We start from the raw sequence: 24,098 nt of genomic DNA on the forward strand, positions 1-24,098 counted from the left end.
GCTCTGCAGGAAATAGCTCTTAACCTGAGGAGTGAATGCGTTTGCTCAGAAATGGTTTCATTGCAGCCAATCTAGGTCATGGAAAGGCTGGAAGATGGGCACAGTGAAGTCATGGCATCAGCTTCCAGAGGGTTAAAATTTTACCCATTTTGAGCGAGTGTGTTGTCCTTAGTGTTGCATGTTTTTAGGGGACTTGTTTTTTTCTATACTTTCTGTGATCTGATTGGTGTTGTGTTTAAATAAAGTTATCCCTCCCTAGAACCAGTCCTGGCATTGTCTGATTGGGGCTGTGATTTCTGCCCCATGTTGTATTTCTTTTATTTAGTTCCATCTTATTTGCACAGTTTCTTTTGTAAGCCACAGCATGATGACTTTCCAGCAGCTGTTGTTAATATTGTGAATAGATACTATTTGTCTAGAAACTGCAGTTGTGGACCAGGATCCCATTTTACAAACTTGGAGTAAAAATGTGGTTCCTTGCAGTCAAAGAATGACATGAGAAAATCAATGGATAATTGTGGAACAGTGTCCTGTCTGTGCTTTTTGTTCAAGGTTTGTCACTAGCCATTGAGTGCTTCTGTAAACAGAGGGTGTTGAGGCAAACTACCTGTTTGTCACTGGTCTTACTAGCAGAGGACATGACATTTAGGATTATTTTGTTACTAATGAATTCTGTAAAGGAGGAGCATGATTTCTTTCCACAAGAGTTCTGTCTTCGTGCCTGAGAAGGCAGTATTATGAGTGGTTTGGAGCAGATTTGGCAAAATGTCTTCAATTTTGGTTCTTTAAAAACACCTCATTCCAACATCTTTTGAGTATACAGTGATTTCTTTGTGCCTTTCTTTGAAGAACAAGTGGTGATTAATCCCCCTGCTTCTTTACCAGACTCTCTTCAGTTAATCTCTAAAATTTGACACTAGTTAATTTGAGTGTATCTCCTTACCTGGTGACCTAGAAGCATCTCAGCTTCAAATATGATTGGAAATTTGCTCAAGTGATTTTGTTGGGTCAGTCATTCCAGTGATTTAAAATCCGCAATCCTTGTGAACTAGCCTAGATATAAGCATGCATATGAGGTTCTCCATCTTTTTGCTGGTTTAATGAAGGAGGAAAATAAAATCTTTGGAAAATTATTATTTCAAAGGATTTTACCCAAAACAGAGTGTGTGTGTGGTCAAAGAACTTTGGTGTCTTTGCTCAGATACGTTGAATAGGCTTTCTTTAGTGTATACAAATAACATTTTCCCATCAAAATTCAGATCTTTTCTGATGCATGTGTTTGTAGGCATCTGGGTCTAAATGATCTGTGATTATTCCTTCCAAGTCTGGATCTCTTGACTGTAGACTACTTCAGTGTCCCTTTGTAGACAGTGGATCCTTGAAAGCAGAAGCTTAGCTGTTCTGAGTGCCAGGTTCCTAGGTCGTTGTCTGTAAGCAACATGACAGACAAGCAAGGGAACTAAAATTTACAATGGAGTACTTAAATACACATCTTTTCTCTGGTAAGGCTCAGGAATGTTGCTGATCCATGGAAAAGAAAACGACGCAGCACTTCTCATTGTGACCTGTTCCTCTTTGTGAGTTGCTGGGTTTTGAGGCAAAGTCCTTCCTGCCTGTACTCTTTCTAGATAAATCTTCCATTTTGGATGGCAAAATGGTTTACTTGACCTTAAAGATGCTCCTGTTTCAAAGCAGTTACTTGTATCTTACTTGCAGGTGCATTTTTTCTGTGCGAAGCTCTTGCTTTGTCAGTATTGATGGCCTTTAGGCTGCTCTTTCATAGCTTTTTACAAAATACATTTCATCGTATGTAGAGGAGCATTAAGTTACCTATCAGAGTCCACAGATAATCACAAATACCTGAAAGATTGTCACAAATGCCCTGTTCCTTCCAAATTCAACACCCAAATGACTATGGAAAATTACAGTTCAAATATCAGTGATGCTACCTCTTTTGTTGCTGAGCATTTTGGTAAAAACACTGCTTTACTATGGTAACTCCACAGTCCCTTGGGAATTACTCTTCAATGCTTCCAACCTTCAGTTTTTTTCTTGACAAGTTTCTGGCTATATCCTGGAAAACCTCTGGAGTCTGCTATGGATCTACAGCAGCTGAAAATACGGGGAGCAGCATAAACTGAATCACGTTATGTTTGGTATGAAAAGGAGTAACTTTGAGTAGGGGAGGTTTCCAGTGCAAATTAAAATGTCCACATTCACGCTTAACAAGCTAAAAACTCATTAAAGAGTGAGGTAAAATGGCTAAGAAGTTGCTACCAAGCTTCCACTCTGTCCTCCTGGACACCTGCAAAAAGTGAGCGGCTTTGCTACAGAATGTAAGCTCTGCTTGACACAGAATGCTTTTCTTAATATTCCTACCTGGAATCTCCAACAGTAGAGTTTTTTACTCAGTCCAAGTTCAGGCGTCACGGTGTTCAGATCTGGTCATTTGTTTGGAAACCACTGTAATTTCTCTTATTTTTATGAACTTACTTTGCTGAGTTTAAAATCTCTTTGCTGGAAGAAATGCTTAAAAACACACAACACACTTCCAAAATGTCATGCTAATTAAAAAAAAAAAAAAAAAGAAAAATAAAGAAAAAAAAACCTCATAGCCAAAGAAGTTATACATTGCGAGTTAAATCCGTCCCTTCTTTGGATAGAGTACTATTTCTTGCACAGCCTGCTGTGTCTCTGATAACATATTCCAGAGAGGCTGTGCACGCAGTGAGCTTTTCATTCAGTTTCTTTGGGCATAGTACAGCAGGATATTTGAATCCATAACATTTAGTGATAAAAGATGCAGAACGTATTGAAATCCCGGCATTTATATGTCCTGAGAGTACGACTGCATGTCGTCGGCAGAGAAGCGCTCTCCATGCTGTAACAAAAAGCATTCTTTTCACATTTCTTCGCAGTTTGCGTTAGACGATACAAGAGCTAGAATACGAGGCAGACTTTTCAAGCAGCCACGGCAGTTCTTACTGGTTTTGGGGTTTCCCAAAGAGAACTGTGCTCAGAAGGTTTTTCTGCTGCCAAAGGTTTTATCATGTGGACTGAGTATTGTAACGGATCGGACACCGCCATCTTTATGTGTTTTTAGACATGTTATTTACTGGGGTTTCCCTGAAGAAAGCTTAGAGATTCTTTCCTTATGAGTCACTGACCAAGTGATTGTTTTTATATAAACTTTCCTTCAGCTGGTTAGAGTTGGAACACAGTGTCTTCTGCCCCTTCTGGGGTCTGACTTTTCTCTTAATTTCTTTTAATAGTTGTTCCAGCGGCCAACGGGATGGTTTGAACCTCATGGCCTTCCCCCACACCCTCTCTGAGTTCCATAGTCTTGAAAATCGCTGGTCTGGCCAGCAGAAGTGCTGGTGGCAGTCACTATTTGTGTGCAATTCCGCTTTTCAGCTTTCTACCTTGTGGTGCTTTTTCGACTCTGCACCTTCCTTGCGGCTTAGGGAGAATGTGCTGTTGGTGTTAGCCAAACTGGAGTTTGCATTTTATGTACTGAAATTAAAACAAAAAGCTGATACTTGACTTCAGCGGCATAAAGGTTAAACACTGTAAAGTGCTGCGTTTCCGTAATGGAAATCGCTAAAGCTGGAGAGACACATGCCTTCTCTTACAGACCCCTGAACCCTTTCCCACCCTCTTTCAGTGGCTGCAGTGGAATCGTCTTTTGCCAGCGGAGTGGTGCAGAGTCACTTTTAATTACCTCCTTCCACTGCTTTTGATTTCAAGCCCAACTGATGGCGCCAGGGGCTGAACCACAGGGAGATCTCCAGGCAAGTCCTGCCAGTGTCAGGCAGCCTTGCCAGGCAGATGCTCTAGAGGCCACTGCGCTTCCTTGTGACGTTTTTTTTTTTATTAAATTTTAATTTTTCAGCCTGAGACAGGAGCTATGTTAAAATCTAGTAACTCTGTAATGCACTTGTACATGTGAAATTCTAGATTGTGGTCACCAACTTCTCTTCCGTGCCCTGATCTCACTTTGGATATTTACGCTCTGCGTGTGCACGTATGTAATTATGTGTATGTTTGACTTCACAGGTAACATACCCTGTATATACAGATTTGTTAAAATGCATGGCATTATTTTAAGCCAAGAAATACGCAGAGTTCTTTGAGTCTTTTTCATAACCTAAGATTGAATTTCTTTATTTTTACAGGAACAGGAATGGTTTAGCTGGAATGAAAATGTTCATTCCACTGCATCATTAGCTACAGGCAATCTTCAGTTGAAGTTTAGCCCATTTTTCATGCTAAAGCTCTAGTAGTTTGACTATTAATCAACATGTAGGATGAATTTCTGGGGCTGAGAGCGCTTGTCTGCATGCCTGTAATTTAAGCTGAACTCTTTTTTTTTCTTGGGAAAGGAAGGTAGCTAGAAAATAAATTATATTTTAAAGAGTTCACCTCCCTCTCACCCCCTTCTACCATTCCCCTTTTGACAAACACCCCAAAAGTTTTCACTGGACAGAAAGGAAGATTTAGCTGGAGTAGCAGATCCTCAAATGTGTCATTTGATCCTCCAAAAAATCTAAAGCAACATTCTGCTAGATGAGACTAGTCACTGACCTGGTGATTGTCTCAGGTGTGATACTTGGCACCGAGGGTCCAGTCCAACTTGCTTTTATAAATTTAAATGTTAATTTAAGGGTCTCAGATAAAGTTTTTCCTCCCCTTCCCCATTACAAGGAAGGTGTAACCAGCAGCCCACGTGATAACGGGAGCATCGAGATCTTTAGTCAGCTGTTCACTTGCCTTTTCAGCAGCCTGCTCTTCTCGCAAAGGGTCATACACTCTTACCAAGTTGGATAAAGGCTTCTGGAAGGATGACAGAAGGTGGTGATGAGTCAACCCATGGGACCAGCTCATTGTACTGGCAGTGACAGTTTTCATTTGCTCCTCCTGTTGTTCAGATCGCTCACTCTTTATGGCCAGGCCCCTCTCCTCCATACATACAAGCCTGTGGAAGGTTAAGATCAGAGAACTGCTCCTTCAGTTGAGAAAGGAATAGGATAATTGTGCTTGGAAGGGCAGGAATTGTTTCCTTACACTGCTTCTCTACTCTAGTTTCACCAGGCTCTCTAAATCACTCTGCACAGACCTGTGGAACATGCAGTACTTCTCCAGCACCCCTAGAAGAAAGTGGTCAAAAAACAATCCCCACGTCCAGTGGCTTCTTAAGAAAAGTCTTTTCCAAAGGTCACATTCCTCTTTTTCCAGGCCCAGGAAGCAGCAGGAGCAGCTTGGGGTCGATCAGTGTGTGCATGTGAGTTTTTGGAGACTACTAACCAAATATCTTCGCTCTTACCTCCCAGATATACTTCCCAGCTTAATGGGGGAGCTGATGCAGAGCCCTTTCCAGGTCGGAGGCAGGGGAGTGTGCTTTGGAACATGGACAAGGACTGTGGGGGAGGAAGGAAGAGAGCCATATACTTCATATAAGATGCAGAGCTATTTCAATTTAACTGTCTAGGGCTCTCAAAGACGGCAGTGCTCTACCCTGTGGAGGCTGAAAAGCAGTTTCAATGCGATTGTGCTAAAATCCTCTTGTTCTGGCCATGCAGTTTCATTTGACTCTTAAGAAAACTGTGCAGCAGCCCTAGAAACAAGAGAAATGTAAAGCAGAAGGCATATACCCTCCTCCATCAGTGATGCAGACAAGATCACACCAGTATCAAACAAAATGGTTGGTCTCTCTACTGGACCTGCATTGCTCATAACAGACTACCAATGCATTTAGTCTTTTCATGACCACGTGGTATCAGTGTCTCAAAATTACCTGATGCGTGGTTAGAGGCGTTCAGGCTTTCTTTTCCTTTGTTATTGCTAGCTGATGAGCTCCTGGTCCAGCGCAGCAGCTGTCATTAGTCTGTCAGCATCTAACTATTACTTTATCCTGTTTCTGTTTTTCCAATCCTTGAAGTTATCCGTGTCTTCCAGGAAACTGTTCAATCCCTCATTGTGTTGACAATACCTCACAATTTTGTGTTATGGGCAGAGACAAATTTAACTGGCAAGTTCATGCTATTTTATTTCAGTAGGACTGATCCTTTGGACACTTTGATGGTGAAAGCCTTCCAGGCTGCTAGTTCTTCTTCACATTATCATTTATTTATCTGTTAGTTTTTTACTGTACCATTTTTTAATTAATACGGATCTTTATCAACTTAACTGCCAGTCTCCTAAGGCTATTGTTTTGCTGAACCAAAGATCCATCAAGTTTCCCTTTGTCAGACAATCAGTTAACTTATTGAGTCTGGCATGCTCTGTTATCTTTTATTATTTCATTTTATTTATTTTATTTAAAGTCTTTCTTTAAAAACATGTTCAAAAGCCTTGCAGACAGTCACGGTTTGACTAATGAGCCTGTACTTGCATCACTTTTCTTCCCATTTTGTTGAGTGTGAGTGCTGCACTTGCTGTTCCACAGACCCAAGTACCATGCTGATACCTTCGTGCTGTGATTCGGCACACACTCCAAGGGCAGTAGCAGGAGCTGTTGCGTTACTGGGAGCTGATGACTGGATATGGGTGTATATCAATGATACTTTTAGGAAATTCTGCACAATGCGTCTGTCTTTTTTTGAGGGTTTTTTCCCTCACTGCTTCCCTTCACATCTTCTGTCCTGATTAGGAAACAATGATAATGATACAGTAAGTTTTGTTTCACCTGAGACAGTTGGTGCAAGAGCGCAGGAACTTTTGTCTGTCAAAGCTTGGTAGTCAAAATACTTTGCTGTGATGAACCTGATGGAAATCATCTTGTCAAATGGCAAGCTTCAGGGCCAATGACTCAGATTTTTCCCTGCTTGGATCTGGATGACAAGAAAGTGCCCATGACAGCCATGAGGAGCTGAAAGCAGTAGTTCACACTCCTGCGACACGGCGTTTTCTCCTTTGATGTTATCAGTAAATTGCACCCCAAAATACAGCCTGCGATTCCAGAGCATGGTCTTTCCTCTGTGCTTCCTTTTCTACTTGCCTGGCCACTGACTGCTTTCCCTTTTCAGGTCTTTTCATTTTTATACTGGTTCAGTTCCTACTCCTCTTCCAATGCTTCCAAACATACAGTTGTGTTCCCTCAGGCTAGTTGATCTGTTAGCGTTTGCTTCACATAAGCCTTTGCTTTCTCCAGCCATGGTCATTCATGGTTCATGTGAACCATGGTTCACATCACTGTAGGTTTTCTTCCCATTAATGGTTGCCCCTGCACACTTGCGCAGTATCTGTGCATGGGTGTAAAGAAGTACATGCATTTGTAGGCATCAGAATTGAAATTGTGCTCCTTTACACTGAGGTATATTTCTGCCCGATTCTCGAGAGTATTAGGCACAAATAAAAATTTTTTAATGTGGAATATGTAATTATCAATTGAAATCTGCACCCTCTCAGATGCCTTGTCAACACTTCATGTCTCAAAAAGTGTAGTATCCAGAAAACTGTGGTGTTAACCTTTTCTAGTCCATGCTGAACATGTGAAAAATCAGTACTTTTCTGTGTTTGCATGGGATCTTTGTTCGCGGTGATTAATGGCCCATTACAGTGTCCAATACAAGTTCAGTGCAATGTACAAAGTGTCTTTGATGCCAGACATTCTACAGCGCTGTGCAGAAACTAAAGCTAATAGTTGTAAGCCTGAGAGGACTGGAATGTTTTCAATTTACTTTTAAACAAATGACTTTATTGTGCCATTCTCACATGGGAGTAAATTCCACAGCTGTAGTGCCACATTAGACAAAACTTTTTTACCTGCTGATTTCTGTTTATACTTGGAGAAAAGAAATTAACCTAGGTTAGGGATTGGGGGGAATAGGACAGGACTATTAAACTCGGTGGGAATTTTGCCAGGGGCTTCACTGGGAGCAGAGTTGGATGCAGGAGTACAGGATGTAGCTGAAGGATGATTTGTGGTGCAGAGTGGAGTTCAGGAATTCTGTGTGCCTGAAAATCAAACTCGTGAAGGGCACCTGTAGGAAAAGCTTTAAAACTGGTTTTGCCGCTCCTGAAATGTAAGGAAGCTGTTGTTTGAGCTCGTGGGTGCTGGGAGGAAGATTCCTAGTGACTGCAGTTGGAGGTGGATAAGGCCCAACTCCCAAAAGGAACAATTCTCAAGTAATTAATGGGTGTCTGTGGCCATATAGGAATGACGTCTCTTGACCTCAAGGAGAGAAAGTGTCTCTGAACTCACCACACTGCTATAGTAATGGTAAAGATTTTCAGACCGAGACAGGAAAGTTTTGAAAGAATGAGTCTTTAATGCTTATAGGACAGTCTAATTCCATGGATTTGTAAAAATATAAATGACTTACAAAATGCCTAAGTAAGGAACATGGATCTGTTCAGCTTTGCTCCAAGTGGGAGACCCTCTAATGCTAGTAAGTGCATTGTAGTCTTCTGATAGGTATAATACAGAACCCATTTCAGTCAAAAGGAGTTACTGGAACATGAGCGTACGTTATTTACAAACAGAACCAAGAACACTGGATTTTTTTTTTAATTGCTCACTAGGCCTTTTTTCTAGGCTTTACTAAACTTTTTTTTACAAGGCTTTTGGTTTGTGCACGATACGTGGTTTTATTGCTTTATAAATCCACAAGCAATCAAGAAGAGGTTCGAGTTTTGTTTTGACTAGTGTTTTTACTTTTATTTTGGCCTTCTACAATTCATTAGTGTTTTGTGTTACGTGTCACTGCATGGAAATTCAAAAGGAAAAAATGACAAGTTTGGATGATGCTTAGGTAAAAGCAGTTGGAGAAATTGGACAAATAAATCCACTCACCTGAAAATAGCTTTAGAGCCTTTTGTTCCTCTGATGTTTGTAACCACTGTCTGGTCTTTTCTAAAATAATGGCTCATCTCTGTGCAATGGCTTCCCATAAAACCTTACCTCAGTTACAAAATGCTCAATGTAAATGGTGCAAATCATTTTGCAGTGTTGTCAGGGCCCTAAAGCCTTTGCTGCCACTGATTTGGCCTCCAGAAGAAGATACACCTAAAGCTTTTGTAAACTGTCAAGAATGATGGGGAAAAGGTCTGAAAGCGATTTCCATTTTGACTTGTAAGGCAAGGAATGTCTGTCCAGTTGGTTTCTCCTCACTTGGTAGCTTTTTCCCTTTTTCAAAAAAATGGTGTACATTGATCATTACTGGAAAGAAACCATTATGCGTATAGAGGGTGACAGCTTTCACATAGCCAAATGTCGTCATGAGTCAAAACTGAGATCAGGAGTGTTACTCAGCAGTGCTGGGAAGCGTGTGGGGGCAAAGGCAGTGCCAGTTCCTTCCCAGGCCATGCCTGTGTGTGGTTTATTTCCACAAGCAGAACAACGATTTTGTTACAAATCTGGATTTTCTAAAAAGTATTTCTAAAATGTGTTTTAGGTGCTCTCTGTCCTATCCCTGCAGCAGTGAGGTCCCTTGGCAGTGCCAGCAGGTCCCCAGCTGCCCTCTTCAAATGGGAAATGTGACTGCAGCGAGGGAATATCACCAGGGCCAGAGGCTGTATTACCTTTCCAGACTGGATAGAGTAAGGAGCAATTATGTGCTTTTGCCTAAGACTCCTCAGACTCTCTCTCTAACCCGCTCGCTTCCTGCCCATCTGGAAAGGCAGGCCCCTCACTTGCAAAACATCTTGGGAAAAGAGAGGAGGAGGGAATATGCTGCGATGGAAGCATCTCGTCCCCTTTGTCTCCCAAATGCTTGTCTACAGTAGGGATATAATCTGTACTTAAAGGTGGGTCCCGGGACGGGGGGGGGGCCCAGTTTGGCAGGCAAACTGGTAGGGAACACAAGCTCTGAAGCCAGAGGGTGTCTCAGATGAAATGATGTTTGAATCTCGCCATGCAGGTCTTAATATTTTGTGAGTCTTAATATGGCCATAAGGCTATAAATTCAGGGATTTTGACCTCAAAGTCTTTGAGCGTGTTTAAATATAGCTCACCCATCCTCATTTTATCACTTCATATACTCTGACACAATTTTGGATCCTGCCTCCATCCCATCTAGCAGGGGAACACTATAATTAAGAATCAGTTTTGAAAGGCTGTTCTCTCTTAGCTTAAGGCAGAAAAAGGCTTTATATATTTTGCAGGAGATTATAAACAATTCATCAGCTAAAATTAGCAGTAAAAAGGGAGCCCCAGTTCTTTCCTGTGCTGTGGTTTGTACCACAAAGACTTAGTGTTTTTAAATCATGACAGAGCTCTCTAAAAACCTTGAAAGCATATTATGTATGTGTCACTTTGGCTCAGTTAGGAATAGTCTCACCTCTAAGAAGGCCATGGGTTCAAGTTCCATGCCCGCCCTTGGATTTAGCTGTCTCACAGTAATTTTATTACAGAAAACATTTTAAACTAGAAGCACGGGGAAAGAAGAGTGAAACTTTTGTGTCTGTAACTGCACTGTGAGACATTCAGTCACTGGGATGATACTTTAAAACTGCTGCTCTTACTCTCCAGCTTTGCCAGCAGACATAAACCCCCTAAGAAGAGAGGGGCTAGCCCTAATGGTGTGGCAGTTTTTTTGTCGTCTTGACAAAACCAGTTGTAATCCTTGGGAGTGTGTGTGTCAGCTACAGTTCCCTGTCTGAAAGAAGTTTGTGTTTTCATCGTGCTGCCCCAAGGACAGAGTTCCTTGATTGTACGTTCCTGTGCAAGAGCTGAAAATTGAGAGATGTCAAACGAGTCTTGACTTTACCTTTTGCTGCTGACTGGTAACAGAAGGGTTGGGGGAGAATCAAACCTTTGAACTGAAAATGCCATAGGTCATTTAAAAAGTTAATTTGCAAAAATTTCCAACTGAAGCATGAGGTTAGGGTTGTTTGTGGCAACAATAAAGCCAGATGATCTCAACTGCAGAGGTAAACTCCACATGGTTTCTGCTCAGGGTATTGTGCTGATCAGTGATGTCCTTTGCCTTCCCCATAGAAAGAAGATCAGAGCGACTTAAGGTTTAAACTTTATAGTGTCATTTTGGTTTGTGCCAACAAGCATGTGGTCTTATAACATGAAGTGTTTATATTTGTTGCTTACAGATGTGTATTAACTTACCCAAATCTCACTGTCTCTTAAATACAATTGCTTTTATTTTAAGGATTTAAAAAAAAAAAAATCTTTCATTTTCTACGGATTTTGTAGAATACTTAGAAGGGTTTTGACATATTTGTACAAAATAGAAGCCGTGTCATAAAGCAGTATCTAATTTCATTTGGTCCAGGATTATGTGCAGCATAGTTCCTCACAACTCATTTCTTCCTTTGAAAATAATTTTACCCAATAATTTTCAATTTCTGCTCTTGTGGCATGAATCCAAAATGCTCCTGGATGGGTGATTTTCTTTCGTTTAGCAATTTTTGTTACACTTTGGTAAAGCTCGCGGTGTTTTCAGATTCCTCTTCTGATCTGTTTGGAGGCTTTTCTGCCACAGGAATGTTGCAGCTCAAATTTTTACTTGTAAAGTTAAAGGAGTTCTTAAATGTGGAGTATGGATGGTCGTGATCGGTGACGCTTTACTGGGGTAAGAGTTCCTGCCAGAATTTGTAGACCACTGTTACAGGCTGACGGAGAGCTTATGGAAAACCCATTAATGTGTATGAGAGTTTTGAATCTTAGGACCTTAATTATCAAATGAAATGTTTTGACGAGAACTCTGGCCAAGATGTGTTTGGCATATGACTAACATCTGGGAAAGGTAGATTTATCTACCTAAGATGCTGGTGGTTTTGTATGTCCACTTGCTAAATTAGATTAAATGCATTCCTGTTATTAATTTTTTTTTCAGATAAGCAGTTACTAGGGGTGCTACAGAGACTATGAGAATTGGGGCAAGAGTTGGGGGGATAATCCGTCTTGTCATGGCAGGAATGTTGGCCCATTTAGTCACATCTGGGATGTGGGTGGGGTGGTCTGTGCAAGGCTTGAGTTGGTAATGGTCTGTCAAAAACCGGGGTAAAGCAGGGGCTAGCCAGCTAGCCTGCGAGAGGAGATGTCCACAAGACAGATTTCTGTACTAAGATGTGGTCCATGCTGGGGGAAAAAGATTGAGAATCCTTCCCGTAGAGCCTGGCTTAGGAGTATTGACTGAAGTTGAGGCAAAGGGGAAAGGAAATGGTGCTGCTCCGGAGCACAGCGATCCAACTGTGTGAAATCAGTGTGGGTGCTATTAAAATGCCATCTTCCTCTCCTTTCCCCTTTCCTTCCTCCCTCCCTCCCTCCCCCTCTGCTGTCAGCCTGGCTGAGGAAAAGTCAAATAACGTACGACTGTGTTCCTTGGCATCACAACTGCAATTTCCCTTTAGGGGCTTCAAACTTGAGAATGGGAGGTTTTAAATCTTGCTGATTCGTGCTGTTCAAGCAAGCATATGTGTGAGGAGAAAGAACAATGCCAGTTCGAAACAGAAATCACAAGTGAGAAATCATTGCTGCTAAATCAGGTGTTGCAGAGGCCAGTGGAAAAATCAAATGCTAAGAAAAGTAAGAAATTGCTTTGTTTAGAGCTGGGAAGGTTAATGAGAATTAGAAAGTTCTCTCTGTGTATTCAGCCCCTAAGGATTTGAGCAAAGTTAGAGGGATTTATTTACTGATTATCCAGACTATACAACTGGCAATAAGATTAAGTGAGGAATTTTGGAACATGCTGACATTTCTTATTTGCATCATTTACTATGGAGATCATTTGTCGGTACTGCACTGAGTTTGTGGTGAACCAGGGCTTAGTCTGGCCCAGCAGAGACGGATCTGGTACTTCTCATGACTTGAGGGATGTGGGGGTGAAAACAGTTTAACGTCCTCTTTTGCGTCTCGGAGAGGAAACATCAAGTTCGTCTAGGTGCTTATCAGAGGAGAATTTTAGAATATTTTTCCTAGACATCATTAATTATGGAAACGAGTGCAGTTATAGGTGACACATTGCATTAGATCAACTCAAAATAAAAGACAAGGCTGTAATTTATAGAGCCCCTGCATTGGACACTGTACAGAGCTCCCCCACTACAAGGCCTCCTCCAAGTCCGTCCCTCCCGGCACACACACAGATACGCATGCTGCCTTCTCCTGCTGTATTCAAATTTATTTAAACCAGGCTGATAAGTACTGAAAAGTTACCATCTCAAGCTGGAAGGAATGAAGGGGGACCATGGAACAGGAGTTCAGTACAGGATCTGGGAAAAATGAAATTGTGATTTTTATTCTTAATTCTGTGTGCCTGCCTCTAAAATGATCACATTTTGTGAAAAACATGCGACTCCTCTGTTATACACATAGACACATGAAGTCATACGCTACGGTTTAAACATGTCATTTTGGGCAATGTGTTTTCCGAGATTTGCCTTCACCAAGCCACTGTCTATGCCCTGAGTGTGTACTTGCTCCATTTTAATCCCCTAAAATAAGACAGTTCCTTGTCCATAAAGGAATCCTCCAGCCAAGCCCTGGTGTACTGTTCCTGGAAGAATCAAAATTTTGTTAGTAACCTGCTCTTGCATGGTTAGTGCTAAGTAAAATTCTCAGTAGTGATCAGTTCAACCAGCATTTCAGAGAATGGTCTTTTAGGAATGGTTTTGGTAAGGAGGTAAATAACAGAGATGAATGGCAAGGTGTTATTTCAGTCTTTGTGATGGCTCTTAGTACTTCTCTGATCACCATCATGGATCACTAATTCTCCTACTTTCTATTTTCATTATCTTTGGTAGAAGCTGCAAGACTTCTATTTGTTTTCCTTCTTACGGGAACTGCATACCACAGTCAGTAGCTTTAATCCTTTAATCCTCAGATGTCCAGTTGATGCCTACACCCATTGATAACCTCCTTTCACAGCAAATGATCCTGTTCCCTTTACAATTAATGTCCACTGCTGGATTGGGCTTGAATGTGTTTCATGCGTGGAACACACGAAGGTGTTTCATGTGCTTGGTAACAAATGGACAATAAATTTCACCCTGAACATCATCTGGGCTAATTGTCACACTTCCAGTCTTTATCATCATGACTTGCATTTCTGAGTAACTCACCACTATTTGAGACTTCCCAAGATCCATTGACCTCTTCCTGCACGGAAATAATGGCAAATATTGTGCCAATAGTATCTGACATCCCAGATTTTTTTTTTTTTTCCTAATATGATCCTATAAATATGGGGCACTTCATGTGTTGTTATGACAAGGAAATTCTTTGACTGAAAAGTTTGCAAATTCCAAAGTAGTATTTGTTTTATAAACAAAGGTGCTGTTTTCCTTATGCCAGCCTCTTTCTGCTTTTGCTTGTCCAGCAGTCTGTTCTGAAAGGCATGAAGCAGCTGTTGGCACCGAATCAAAACTTGCAGTGCAGAGAGGGTTATGTAAAAGTCCTTTGTGTGAGAGATGCACATGGCAGCAAATGGTGAAATTGGAGTACAGACTCTTTGAGAGGAGATGGCTATTCACAGCAATGTTTTATTTTTTACTTGATTTTTGCATAGAACAAAAAGAAAAGTAGAAGATACTGGTTTTTTGGGTTGGTGGTTTTTTTTTTTTTTTTGTATTTTCAGAAGCATCCTTTCTTGTTGCAGTGTTGTGGACTTATAATTTCATGCTACTTTGCACCCAGAATCAGCCACTGGATGGAAGGGCTGCTAGAGATTGTCTAGTTCTTTCCCCTGCCTCAAGGCAGCTTCTCTGTACCTAGGCCATTTCTGAGGGATGTTGGTCTAATCTTTGGGTGAGATTCTGCAACTCTCCTAGCCCTTCTATTTCTGTGCTTCATTGTTCTTACCGGATAACACTTTCCAAATATTTGTTTGACATCCTTTCCTATCCACAAAGACACTCATTTCTCCCCTTTCACAGCTGGTTTCTTTTGAATTCATCAGTCCCAATTGATCTTAGTTTATCCTTTCAGGTAATATTTTACAGAGCCCTGAACATCCTCCTCGATGGTCTTCTCTGAACACATTCAAACAGTGCCACAAATTTTTGATAGTGGGATAACCGAAATTGGATGCACAATTCTTGTATTGATTTCATAACAGTAAGACATTGTTGACTCATATTTTGTTTATATTGCACTGTAGACACAGTTCCTTTTCTGCTGAACGGCTCCTTAAGTGGACCCTTAAAGCCATTCTCATGCTGTATGTTTGTAACTGATTTACTTCTACCCAAGTAAAATAGTTTCTGTTCATAATGAATTTCATCTAGATGTCTAAACTGTTTCTCCAGATCATTGTGAGTTCTGGTTCTGTCATCTAATGTATTTGCATCCCCTTCCAGTTTCTTCTCATCTGTAAAGGTAATAAGCACAGGCTGTAATCCAACATCCTGATCATTAAGGCATTAATAAGCACATTAAAAATACAGCCCATACAAAAGTCCAGTTGATAGACTTTTCCAGTTTGACAATGAGCCATTGACAGCTTTTCTATGGAAATGAGCATACAACCAGTAACTCCAAGGAGAGCACACTTCCATTAATGAAAATGTCACTTGAGATTGTGTCAAAAAGCTTTACTGAAGTCTGAAATATGCAGCATCTAATGTTACTACCTTACCATAAGATCTGAATCCCTGCTCTGAAAGGAGATTGGATTGATTTGACATGATTAGTTCTCAACCTGCTAAGAACTGTAAGACAAAAGTAACTCCAAACGTGTCAGAGTTCTGGTAATACATCATTCTTTTCTGTGTCATAGTTCCAAATCAGCTTCTTGACTGAAGAAGGCAGGAAAAGAGTCTAACATGGATTTTGAATGTTCGGGATTGTTAAAGCTATGCAAATATCTGGGGAACGGTATGTGGATTCAGCAGAAGGTTTTAGCTAATGGTCTGTACTATACAAAGTCTGTGACCACAAAAAAAGAATCTCCTTAAGCTAATCCAGATAGTTAAATACTTTTGAATCAAATTGGACTAGGCTATATCTTTCTTCTACGTGGGTATGAAGTGAGGACGATCATGTGTGCAAGGGAAAGCTGGATCATGACCTCTGCTTGGAGCCGTTCAAGGCTGCTAATGAAAGCGCAGTAGCTGAAAGGGGCAGCCCGTGGGTGGCTCAGTAAAGGCAACAGCAGTACAAAGTCAGGGGATGCTGAAAGCATGGAAGAGAGTGGCAAAGTCACCCTCTGTGAGGGAAAAGGACAGCTTCCAAGCTACCCGGGAAATGTTCTTTTTGTGCTGCTCGCTTTGTTGTCAATACACAAAAGTAATGTATTGTCATTTACTTGTGGCTCCTTCCAGTAAGAAAACCTCACTGTGTGAAGCCATCGTGTGGTTTCAGCAGTCCTCTGGCAAAAGGCACGCTATGTACAGCTGAGAGCGTGTTAGCTAAATTATGTATACAGCATCAAACTGTAATGGAGAGAGAATATCGAGAATCAGCTGTGAAGAGTAAGGAAAAGGCAGTGGGGTTTAAGACAACTGCAATGTGCTGAGTGTTGGTGCAATAAAGGAAAACCTGACTTGGACAGGAATAGATAAACTAGATTATATATTCAGCAGCTGTGAATGAAAACAAAAATACAATCTGGAGGGAATAATTCGTTTTCAGGTGGTACTTGTTGTTACAAACTTGCATCCGTAAATGAAAGATACGAAAGCAGCTTTTAAATGATTGGTTTCTCACTGCAGCCATGGACTTATTTCTTACCATACTGAGCATTGCTTTGCTGCTGCTTTGACTTCTTTCCTTTAGTCAGTCACCTTCCAGTCTGCTTCCTCTCAGTCATTTTTAATAGAACGCCTTTTTGATTACTGAAAATTGGTTGATAAACTGCTGTAATGAAAACGCTAGACAAATGCTCCTTCTTGGAACTGACATCAGGAATGTTATACAAGACATTCTTAAATATGCTGGCAGCTGCCCTGAATGTAATGAAATCATGGAAATTAGAAGTATTGCACTCTCTGTGTGGCCAGCTCAGGACTGGTTTTGGTATGTTAACAGTTTTGCTGTGAATTTCAAAAGGTATCACTTTTCCTGAATTTTTCTTTGGACATTCTTCAACATGCTTATAATTCCCACAATCAGGAAAGTTATCCTGATATTCTGAGGTACTATTCCTTTTAATTTTTTGGATTGCACGTAATTCCTCATGCCTACCTCCCTTTGTACCATACTAAGTCATTCTTCTTGCAGCAGAGAGTTTACAGTCTTCAGAAGACCGATAACTTTTCTCGTAGAAATGCATGTGTTAGAGTGAAATCCTATTCCCACTGCACACAGCAGTAAAATTCCCACAAACTTAAGCGGTTTGGATTTCACATGCAGTTCTTAGTCTTCTCTTGTATGACACTTCAGTTAATCCTTAATACATTCCTAGCACAGAAGATACCTAAATGCAGGAAAGGTAGAAAAGTAGCAATGATGCATACTTGGTGGTTCGCTAGCGCCTTTCCATGCAAGGATCACAAAGCAGCTGATGAGAGACAGGTGAGACCTGCTGCCAAGCACAAGGAACGGATATTATTTTCATTCTTCTAAAGTGCAGAGAAAGTAGAAGGGAAGGACCTCATCTCTGTGGCAATGTGTATGTGTATATAAATGAAAAGACCATCCTGGCTTCCATGTTACCTTCTCTTCGTCCGTGTTTTTATTCACCTATTGCCTATCTGTAGCTTTGATGTATTTTCATCAGGTATTCTGAATTGGAGTTTTCCAAGATGAATCTAATTTTCTTTACCTGGTTTTCAGTGCTCTAGATTCTTCTATAGTTTCTTTGTTAGAGGCTTACAAAAGTTCCTAAAGTAATTGCAGTTGTGTTCATTTGAAGTAATAATATTCCATTCTTGTCAACAATTAATGGCAGTATTAAGCAAGAGTCAACTGAACCAAAACAGTCCAGATCCATATGCTGTTGCTTAACACTTGCTATTGGAACTTGCAAGTTCTGGCTCAAGGATGAGGAGCACTGAACAGAGACTGTGGCTGCACTTGACTGCTGGGAAAGAAGGTGCAGAAACCTGTTTCCAGCTTCTTCTTTCTCCTTTCCTGTTCAGCGTGAACCTTCTGTTCAAGAGCGGTCAGAGAGACGTGAGGGTATTCTTACCGTGTTCTGGTTTGGGTTTATCTCTTGCAACAGACTTGCAAAGCCTTTCTAGAATGCAGAACAGCAGAGACATGGGTCGAAGGGTGGCTTGCACTGAAGCTAGAGTCATCATGATGCTCAGTGAGAAAACCAGCTGTTTTGAAAGGATGACGTGGAGATGGAATAGGGTGCCTACACCACTTCTGTCTCATTGTGATGCCCAGCTTTACCAGGCAACCTTACCTTCAGATGCTGCTGTTGGCACAATGCAGAGAGAGGGCTTACAAAAGAAAGCCTGATAACGCTTGTAGGTGTACGGTAGAGCACAGAAATCTGTTAGAGGCAGATTTCCATGTGCATGATGCGATGCAAACAAGATGGTTTCTGGCATGAAAAGCCTTCTGTTGAGACATCAAATCATTATGAATACTATGGCCAGAAGCTTTCATAATAAATTACTGTGAACTCATGAAAGATGGATCTTTTTTGATTTCAGAGAAAATAAATCAACAGTATGAAGTCAGCTCTGTTACAGTTTCAAACAAGAGACGGACTCCTGAAGTATTACCTACTTTCTGTAAATATCACCTATGAGCCTGTATGTAAAAGGTTAAATGTTTGCAGACTATTACCCTTTGCCTTAAAGATCAGAGACAAATTACTATTTTTACTTTACATTCTCTTGATGAGGATAATGATAAACATCTGTCACTTTGCTGCTTAGCCAGCTAAGAATCTTATTGCAATCTGTAATTTAAACAGTGAAGACACAAAAACAGAAGAAGAAAAAAAAATACATGGACAAACTGTACTTTATATAGACAGCAAAAAAGAAAAGAAAAAGAATAGAAGTCAAATGCAGGGAAACTGGGAAAGGGGCATTTTCGGTCTTCAGTTACTTGGCTAAAATCTGTGGGTATATGATAGATATATGATTTTCCATTTATTTGGTATTTCACAGGGGATATTACAACTAGTTTCTTTGCAAACATGGAGGCTAAGGAAAATAGTGCATGCTTTGACTTTTCAGCATATGCAGTTTATTAACAAAGTGATTAAGGTTTATAGGGGTGTGTGTCTACTGGTGTTACAGAATTGAAAACACGATTTTCATCAAGAACTCTTTCAGTGTCTTCCACAGTCCCAAGATTTTTAGGAAGCACTGCTGATTATTTTTAAAGTCCGTAGATCAGCTTGTTTTACAGTAATTCACCTGAAATTAAAAACAATCAGAACTTTTGAAACTTCCTGTACAAACATTTAGTTGTGTTTCTAAGTGGTATGTTGGTTCTTATTTCTTAACAAAAGTAACTTATCAGAACCATCATCATTTCATTTAAACTGAACTGACCAAGCCGTAGTTTATAAGGAGCAAATACAATATGGTCCATCTGCCAGTGGTGCATGAGCTGAAGCAGACCCTGCACGAGTAGATGAAACTGGGAATCTCTTTGTGGCTCAGCAGGAATGGATTTCATGCAAGGAGAAGCCTCTTTGCTGACATATTGGCATATCTAGCTCAACCAGTCTTTCGCTAATGGGCTAGCTACCAGTTTCAACTGCTCAGGGAATCTGTAAAGCACTAGTGGTGTGCAAATTTTAGCTAAATGCTGTATTGTAAATGGAGTTGTGGTGACAGAGGTCTGGCTGGTATATAACTAGTTCTCGTTACTGGGTTATTCACTTTGTGCAAGTAATTTCTGTTTCTTCATGCTAGGCTTCTAGGTACCCACAGAACAGGTTTAGATTTTATAGTTCATGCTAATACGGCTTTGGTGGTTGTTTTCAGGGAGTATTATATGTCAGAGTTTGGGGAAAGAACATTGTTCTTTGTACTTTCCAGGTCGAAATTCCATTCTTTTGGAGCCTCAGAAAGCAGTTTGATTTTTGCCAAAAGGCTACTATTCTTTTTTTAGGTTTTCTTATGTTTATACAGGCCAGACCAAAGCAAAGTACATACCTTTTAGCTTCCAGTTAAAGTTCCTGGTATTTTGTTTAATTAGGTCAGCTGTTTACATACAAAGAAGTTTTCTTTTGTCCAATGAAAAAGATACCTCTAATATATAATCCATCCTATGTTACGCTGAGCCTTGAGCACTGGAACCAGTGATGCTTTTGCTGTTATCCTTCATAAATCCTTTGTTTATGTAGGTGCTATTCACATCTAACAAGTTTGAGGCTGAACTGCAGGATTTCTCACAATGGAATCAGCCTCAAATAACAAGGATTTTTTGTACCCATAGGAGGGTAAAATTCACAATCCAGATTTACGGTGCTGCTTTCTTGCATGAGTCAGGCTGACTGAATCTGTACGGTAGAAGATTTGATAATAACTATTGCAATAATTGATCTGAGGTAATTTCTTGGGGTTTCTTTTACCACCACGTGTCTTTGTCTGAAAACTTGCTTTAATATAAAATTACAAATATGTGTGGAAATACATAATGTACTTTGTGAAAAAGATCTTGCCTCTCATATTGCATTAACCTCTAAAAGTCTGGATTTCATGATGTTGAACGCTAATGTTAAACAGGCCAGTACTTCATGTTTTAACCTCCAGACATTCTTTGTATGAGTTACGTTGCTGGACTACTACAGTGTAAGTCCAAGTTTTTCCCCCAATATATTTCGTTTATGCAGTCTGAAAGACTTTTCTGTTTTTTTCTCCTCTGTGTAGACTGAAAACGATGAAAATGGCCAAGCAGACAATTTTTCAATGGATCCCCAGCTGGAGAGACAGGTGGAGACAATTCGAAATCTTGTGGACTCCTACATGTCTATTATCAACAAATGTATCCGAGATTTGATACCAAAAACAATCATGCATCTTATGATCAATAATGTAAGTAACAGGCAGGGGTTTAAATTATTTTAACATGTCTGTCAAATCTGTTATGCTCATGCAAGTACACGTCTTGAATAGCAGTGACAACAGCATGTACTAAAGAGAAGAACACACTCCCATAAATGCCACACTCTTAGAAAAAATACTCCAATCTTCTGTAGTAGGATGAAGTTCTGCAGCCTTCTGAAAGACTGGGCACTGCCTTGAGTGCTTACTCCAAAATGCTAAAGATTGAATTCATTTACATCTAAATCAAAATATAAGTTATTATTTAAAGATAAATAAAGGATCTTTCTTTTTTTTTTTTTTTCTGTCTTGCTTTTGATATAGCAGGAAAAGGGAGTTGGGAGCTCCACCTAGGCAGTCTGTGAGAGCAGCAGAGCAGCGTTGTGTTTGCTTGATTTTCAATCTGTAGCCCTTTGTCATGGCTTCTTAAAGCAGTTCTTGTTTGATTTGGGTTTCTTTAGATTTTCATGTTACCGTTTTCAAGGAATAAATCTAGAAGCCTTAGACACTGTTGTTTAGATAAGCAGATGTGGTTGGTTGATTTATTGTGTGTGTCTTTCTTAGATCTGAAGATTATTTGGTTAAAGAAATGGCTTTGAGATATCATTGTTTTTCCACTGCACTAGTATTTCAGCCTCTGCTTCCTGGCAGAGTTCAGGATGGACCTTGCTGAAAATGAAACTTAATATTAGTGCCACTGCTGCCATATAAATTAATAATGGAGAGTTATTTAATTCATTAATTAATAATTAACTAAACTCCTTTTAGTTATGGGTAGCACCTTTTCTGTGAGGTCATCAAACTAATCAGTTTTTAAAATACAGTATGCTATAAGGCAAATCTGTTTAGAAAGTAGCATTTACTTTGACTCAGAGCCACCTCTAGCCTTAGTCTGATGGATTTCATTAGTCTGTGGAATTTGTGTTGCACTTAGAGTTAGGTGGTTGGACAGGAAATTTCAGTGGGATTTCCTGGTACGTATAATATGAGCAGAACTTTTGCACAAGGTGAGAGATACTCCACTAACTTCTTTAGGCTTAAAGGAGTCAGGCTCCAAATAATGCTCTAGTCATGGGTGAGTTTTTACAAAAGAGCATGGGAACAGTGGAACTACCCTTTTTTTCCCCTAAAGTCAGCCATGCTCTCAAATTTATAAGGTGGGCATGTTCCCTGGCTCTTTCCAGATCACAGCTAGCAACCTGCTCCTTCCACTTAGCACAACTTCAGTGCCTTTTGAAAGGACTGGTTTTTAGTTCTCATTTCATAAACTGCAGAGTTCGGTGAGCAGTTCCTTTTGAAAGTTTACATTAAATTTTCTGCCACTCACCTCCTCATATGGAATAGTTTAAGGGTCTCTGAAGTAGATGCTTTAGTCAGAAGCAGAATACTTTTAAGACTTCGTACTTTCAATCTCATCAGCTCTTACACTGGTAAAGCCTGTCATGCTGGCTGACCAGAAACAACATGCTTACAACATCGTCTGCCTCATAGTCCATAGCTGTGTTTGGGCTTGCTAGTGAGCTGAGACCTACACCTCGATCCTAGAATTCAAGTTTGTGGCAAAGAATCAAAACGTTTTAAAGGATGTTTTAGACATTTTTAAAGGGGAGTTGGAGTCGAGAGTTGGGGTTGTTCAGCCTGGAGAAGACAAGGCTCCAGGGAGACCCTCTAGCAGCCTTCTGGTACCTAAAGGGGCTACAAGAAAGCTGGAGAGGGACATTTCACAGGGGCATGTAGTGATAGCACAAGGGGTAATGGCTTTAAACTGAAAGAGGGGAGATTTCAATTAGATTTAAGGAAGAAATTCTTCACTCTGAGAATGGTGTGAGGCACTGGAACAGGTTGTCCAGAGAAGTTGTGGCTGGCCCATCCCTAGATGTGTTCAAGGCCAGGTTGGATGGGGCTTTGAGCAACCTGTTGTAGTGGCAGGTATCTCTGCCCATGGCAACAGGGTTGGAACTAGATGATCTTGAAGGTCCCTTCCAACTCAAACCATTCTATGACTGTGACGAGCGAGACTAGAAACACTAATGCACTTGTTTCTGTGCAGCATAGGCAGTAAAATACCATATTAAAAACAGTAGCTAAAATATAAATTTTAAAAAATCAATGCTATTAAAAAGAGAAATAAATGCTCGAATTAAGACTGCTAAGCCACACCAAAAGGTTGTGCAAAGACCTGGAAAGCAGTGGAGCTGTGATGAAAGGTGGGTCCTGTTAAGTAGTGCATGCGTTCCTTGGAGTCTTCAGAAGTCCAACCTATTCACCAGGCGTTAAGTGAAAACTCACTTCCTCCTCCTTAATAAGCATATTCTGTACTTTCTGCTACCCCATTGTGTTGCCTCCAAAACTCTGGAAACAAATTGATCCCAAGGAGTTTGTTTCCGTGACGATTGTAACCTCCCAAGGCCTCCTGGAACTTCCTTTCCAGTTTGTGGGCCTGTAAATGAGCACTTAGAATTCAAGGGAAGTATCAGATTCAAACTCAGTGTACAGAGAATAATCAGATGCTGTCCCTAAGCATATTTTGAGGCCTAAGCCTAGATTGTTGTATTCCAAATGCATCCCTTATTCTTCCCTTAGGGTGGTTGTTGATTACCTTAAAAAAAAAAAAAAAAAAGCTTTTACCACACAGAACTGCATTGAGTTACTGTAGCAATTCAAAAATGCACAAACAAAACACACAGTTCAGAATTTGTGTTTCACAGTGCCTATGTATCGCAGATTATACAAGAGCGGTGGTCTTATGGTAGACAGTGCATGCTTCATAAGCAGTGCTGATACTGATCTCAGCTGAGTAGAAAAACTCCAAAGTACTCCTTACTACCACACTTAAGGTTAGGGAATGGACTGTGTTTGCATTTGAGGCAGTGATGCATGTTGTAGTCTGTCTGCTGATGAATGAAGTCCCAAGCCTATCTTGACCCGTGTCGGAGTGACGGGGCAGGCTTTGTGGCGTTGGCGTTCCAGATACTTGCTATGGTTCAGCTTTGACCGCAGGTCTGATGTCTGTGAAGAAAAATGTTTTAAACAATTCCTCTGAGTCTTTCTGTTTTCTAGAAAGGAGCAAAGGCATGAGTAAGTGTCACTTTCCTTTCCTTTTCCAAGCTGGAGAAAGTGGCTATTGTGGAAGATCTTCCTCTGTCTAGTACAGTGCATCTGTTTGCAGAAGGAAGGAGGTTGATCCAAGAACCATCCTTAACGCTGCAGTCTTCCCCTTCCAGAAGAGTTCAGGGAGTTAC

General features: G+C 40.6%; 1 protein-coding gene across 1 annotated transcript in view; it reads left to right on the forward strand.

The window, feature by feature from the left end:
• Positions 1-24,098, forward strand: part of DNM3 (dynamin 3) — a 175,350-nt gene that overhangs the window by 135,330 nt on the left and 15,922 nt on the right. The window contains 1 exon segment of the mRNA XM_086617704.1: positions 20,683-20,847. Within this exon segment, the coding sequence (XP_086473830.1) occupies positions 20,683-20,847 (165 nt within the window).

The sequence above is a fragment of the Tauraco erythrolophus genome, chromosome 10 (assembly GCF_009769465.1).
Source record: "Tauraco erythrolophus isolate bTauEry1 chromosome 10, bTauEry1.pri, whole genome shotgun sequence".
NCBI lineage: Eukaryota > Metazoa > Chordata > Aves > Musophagiformes > Musophagidae > Tauraco > Tauraco erythrolophus.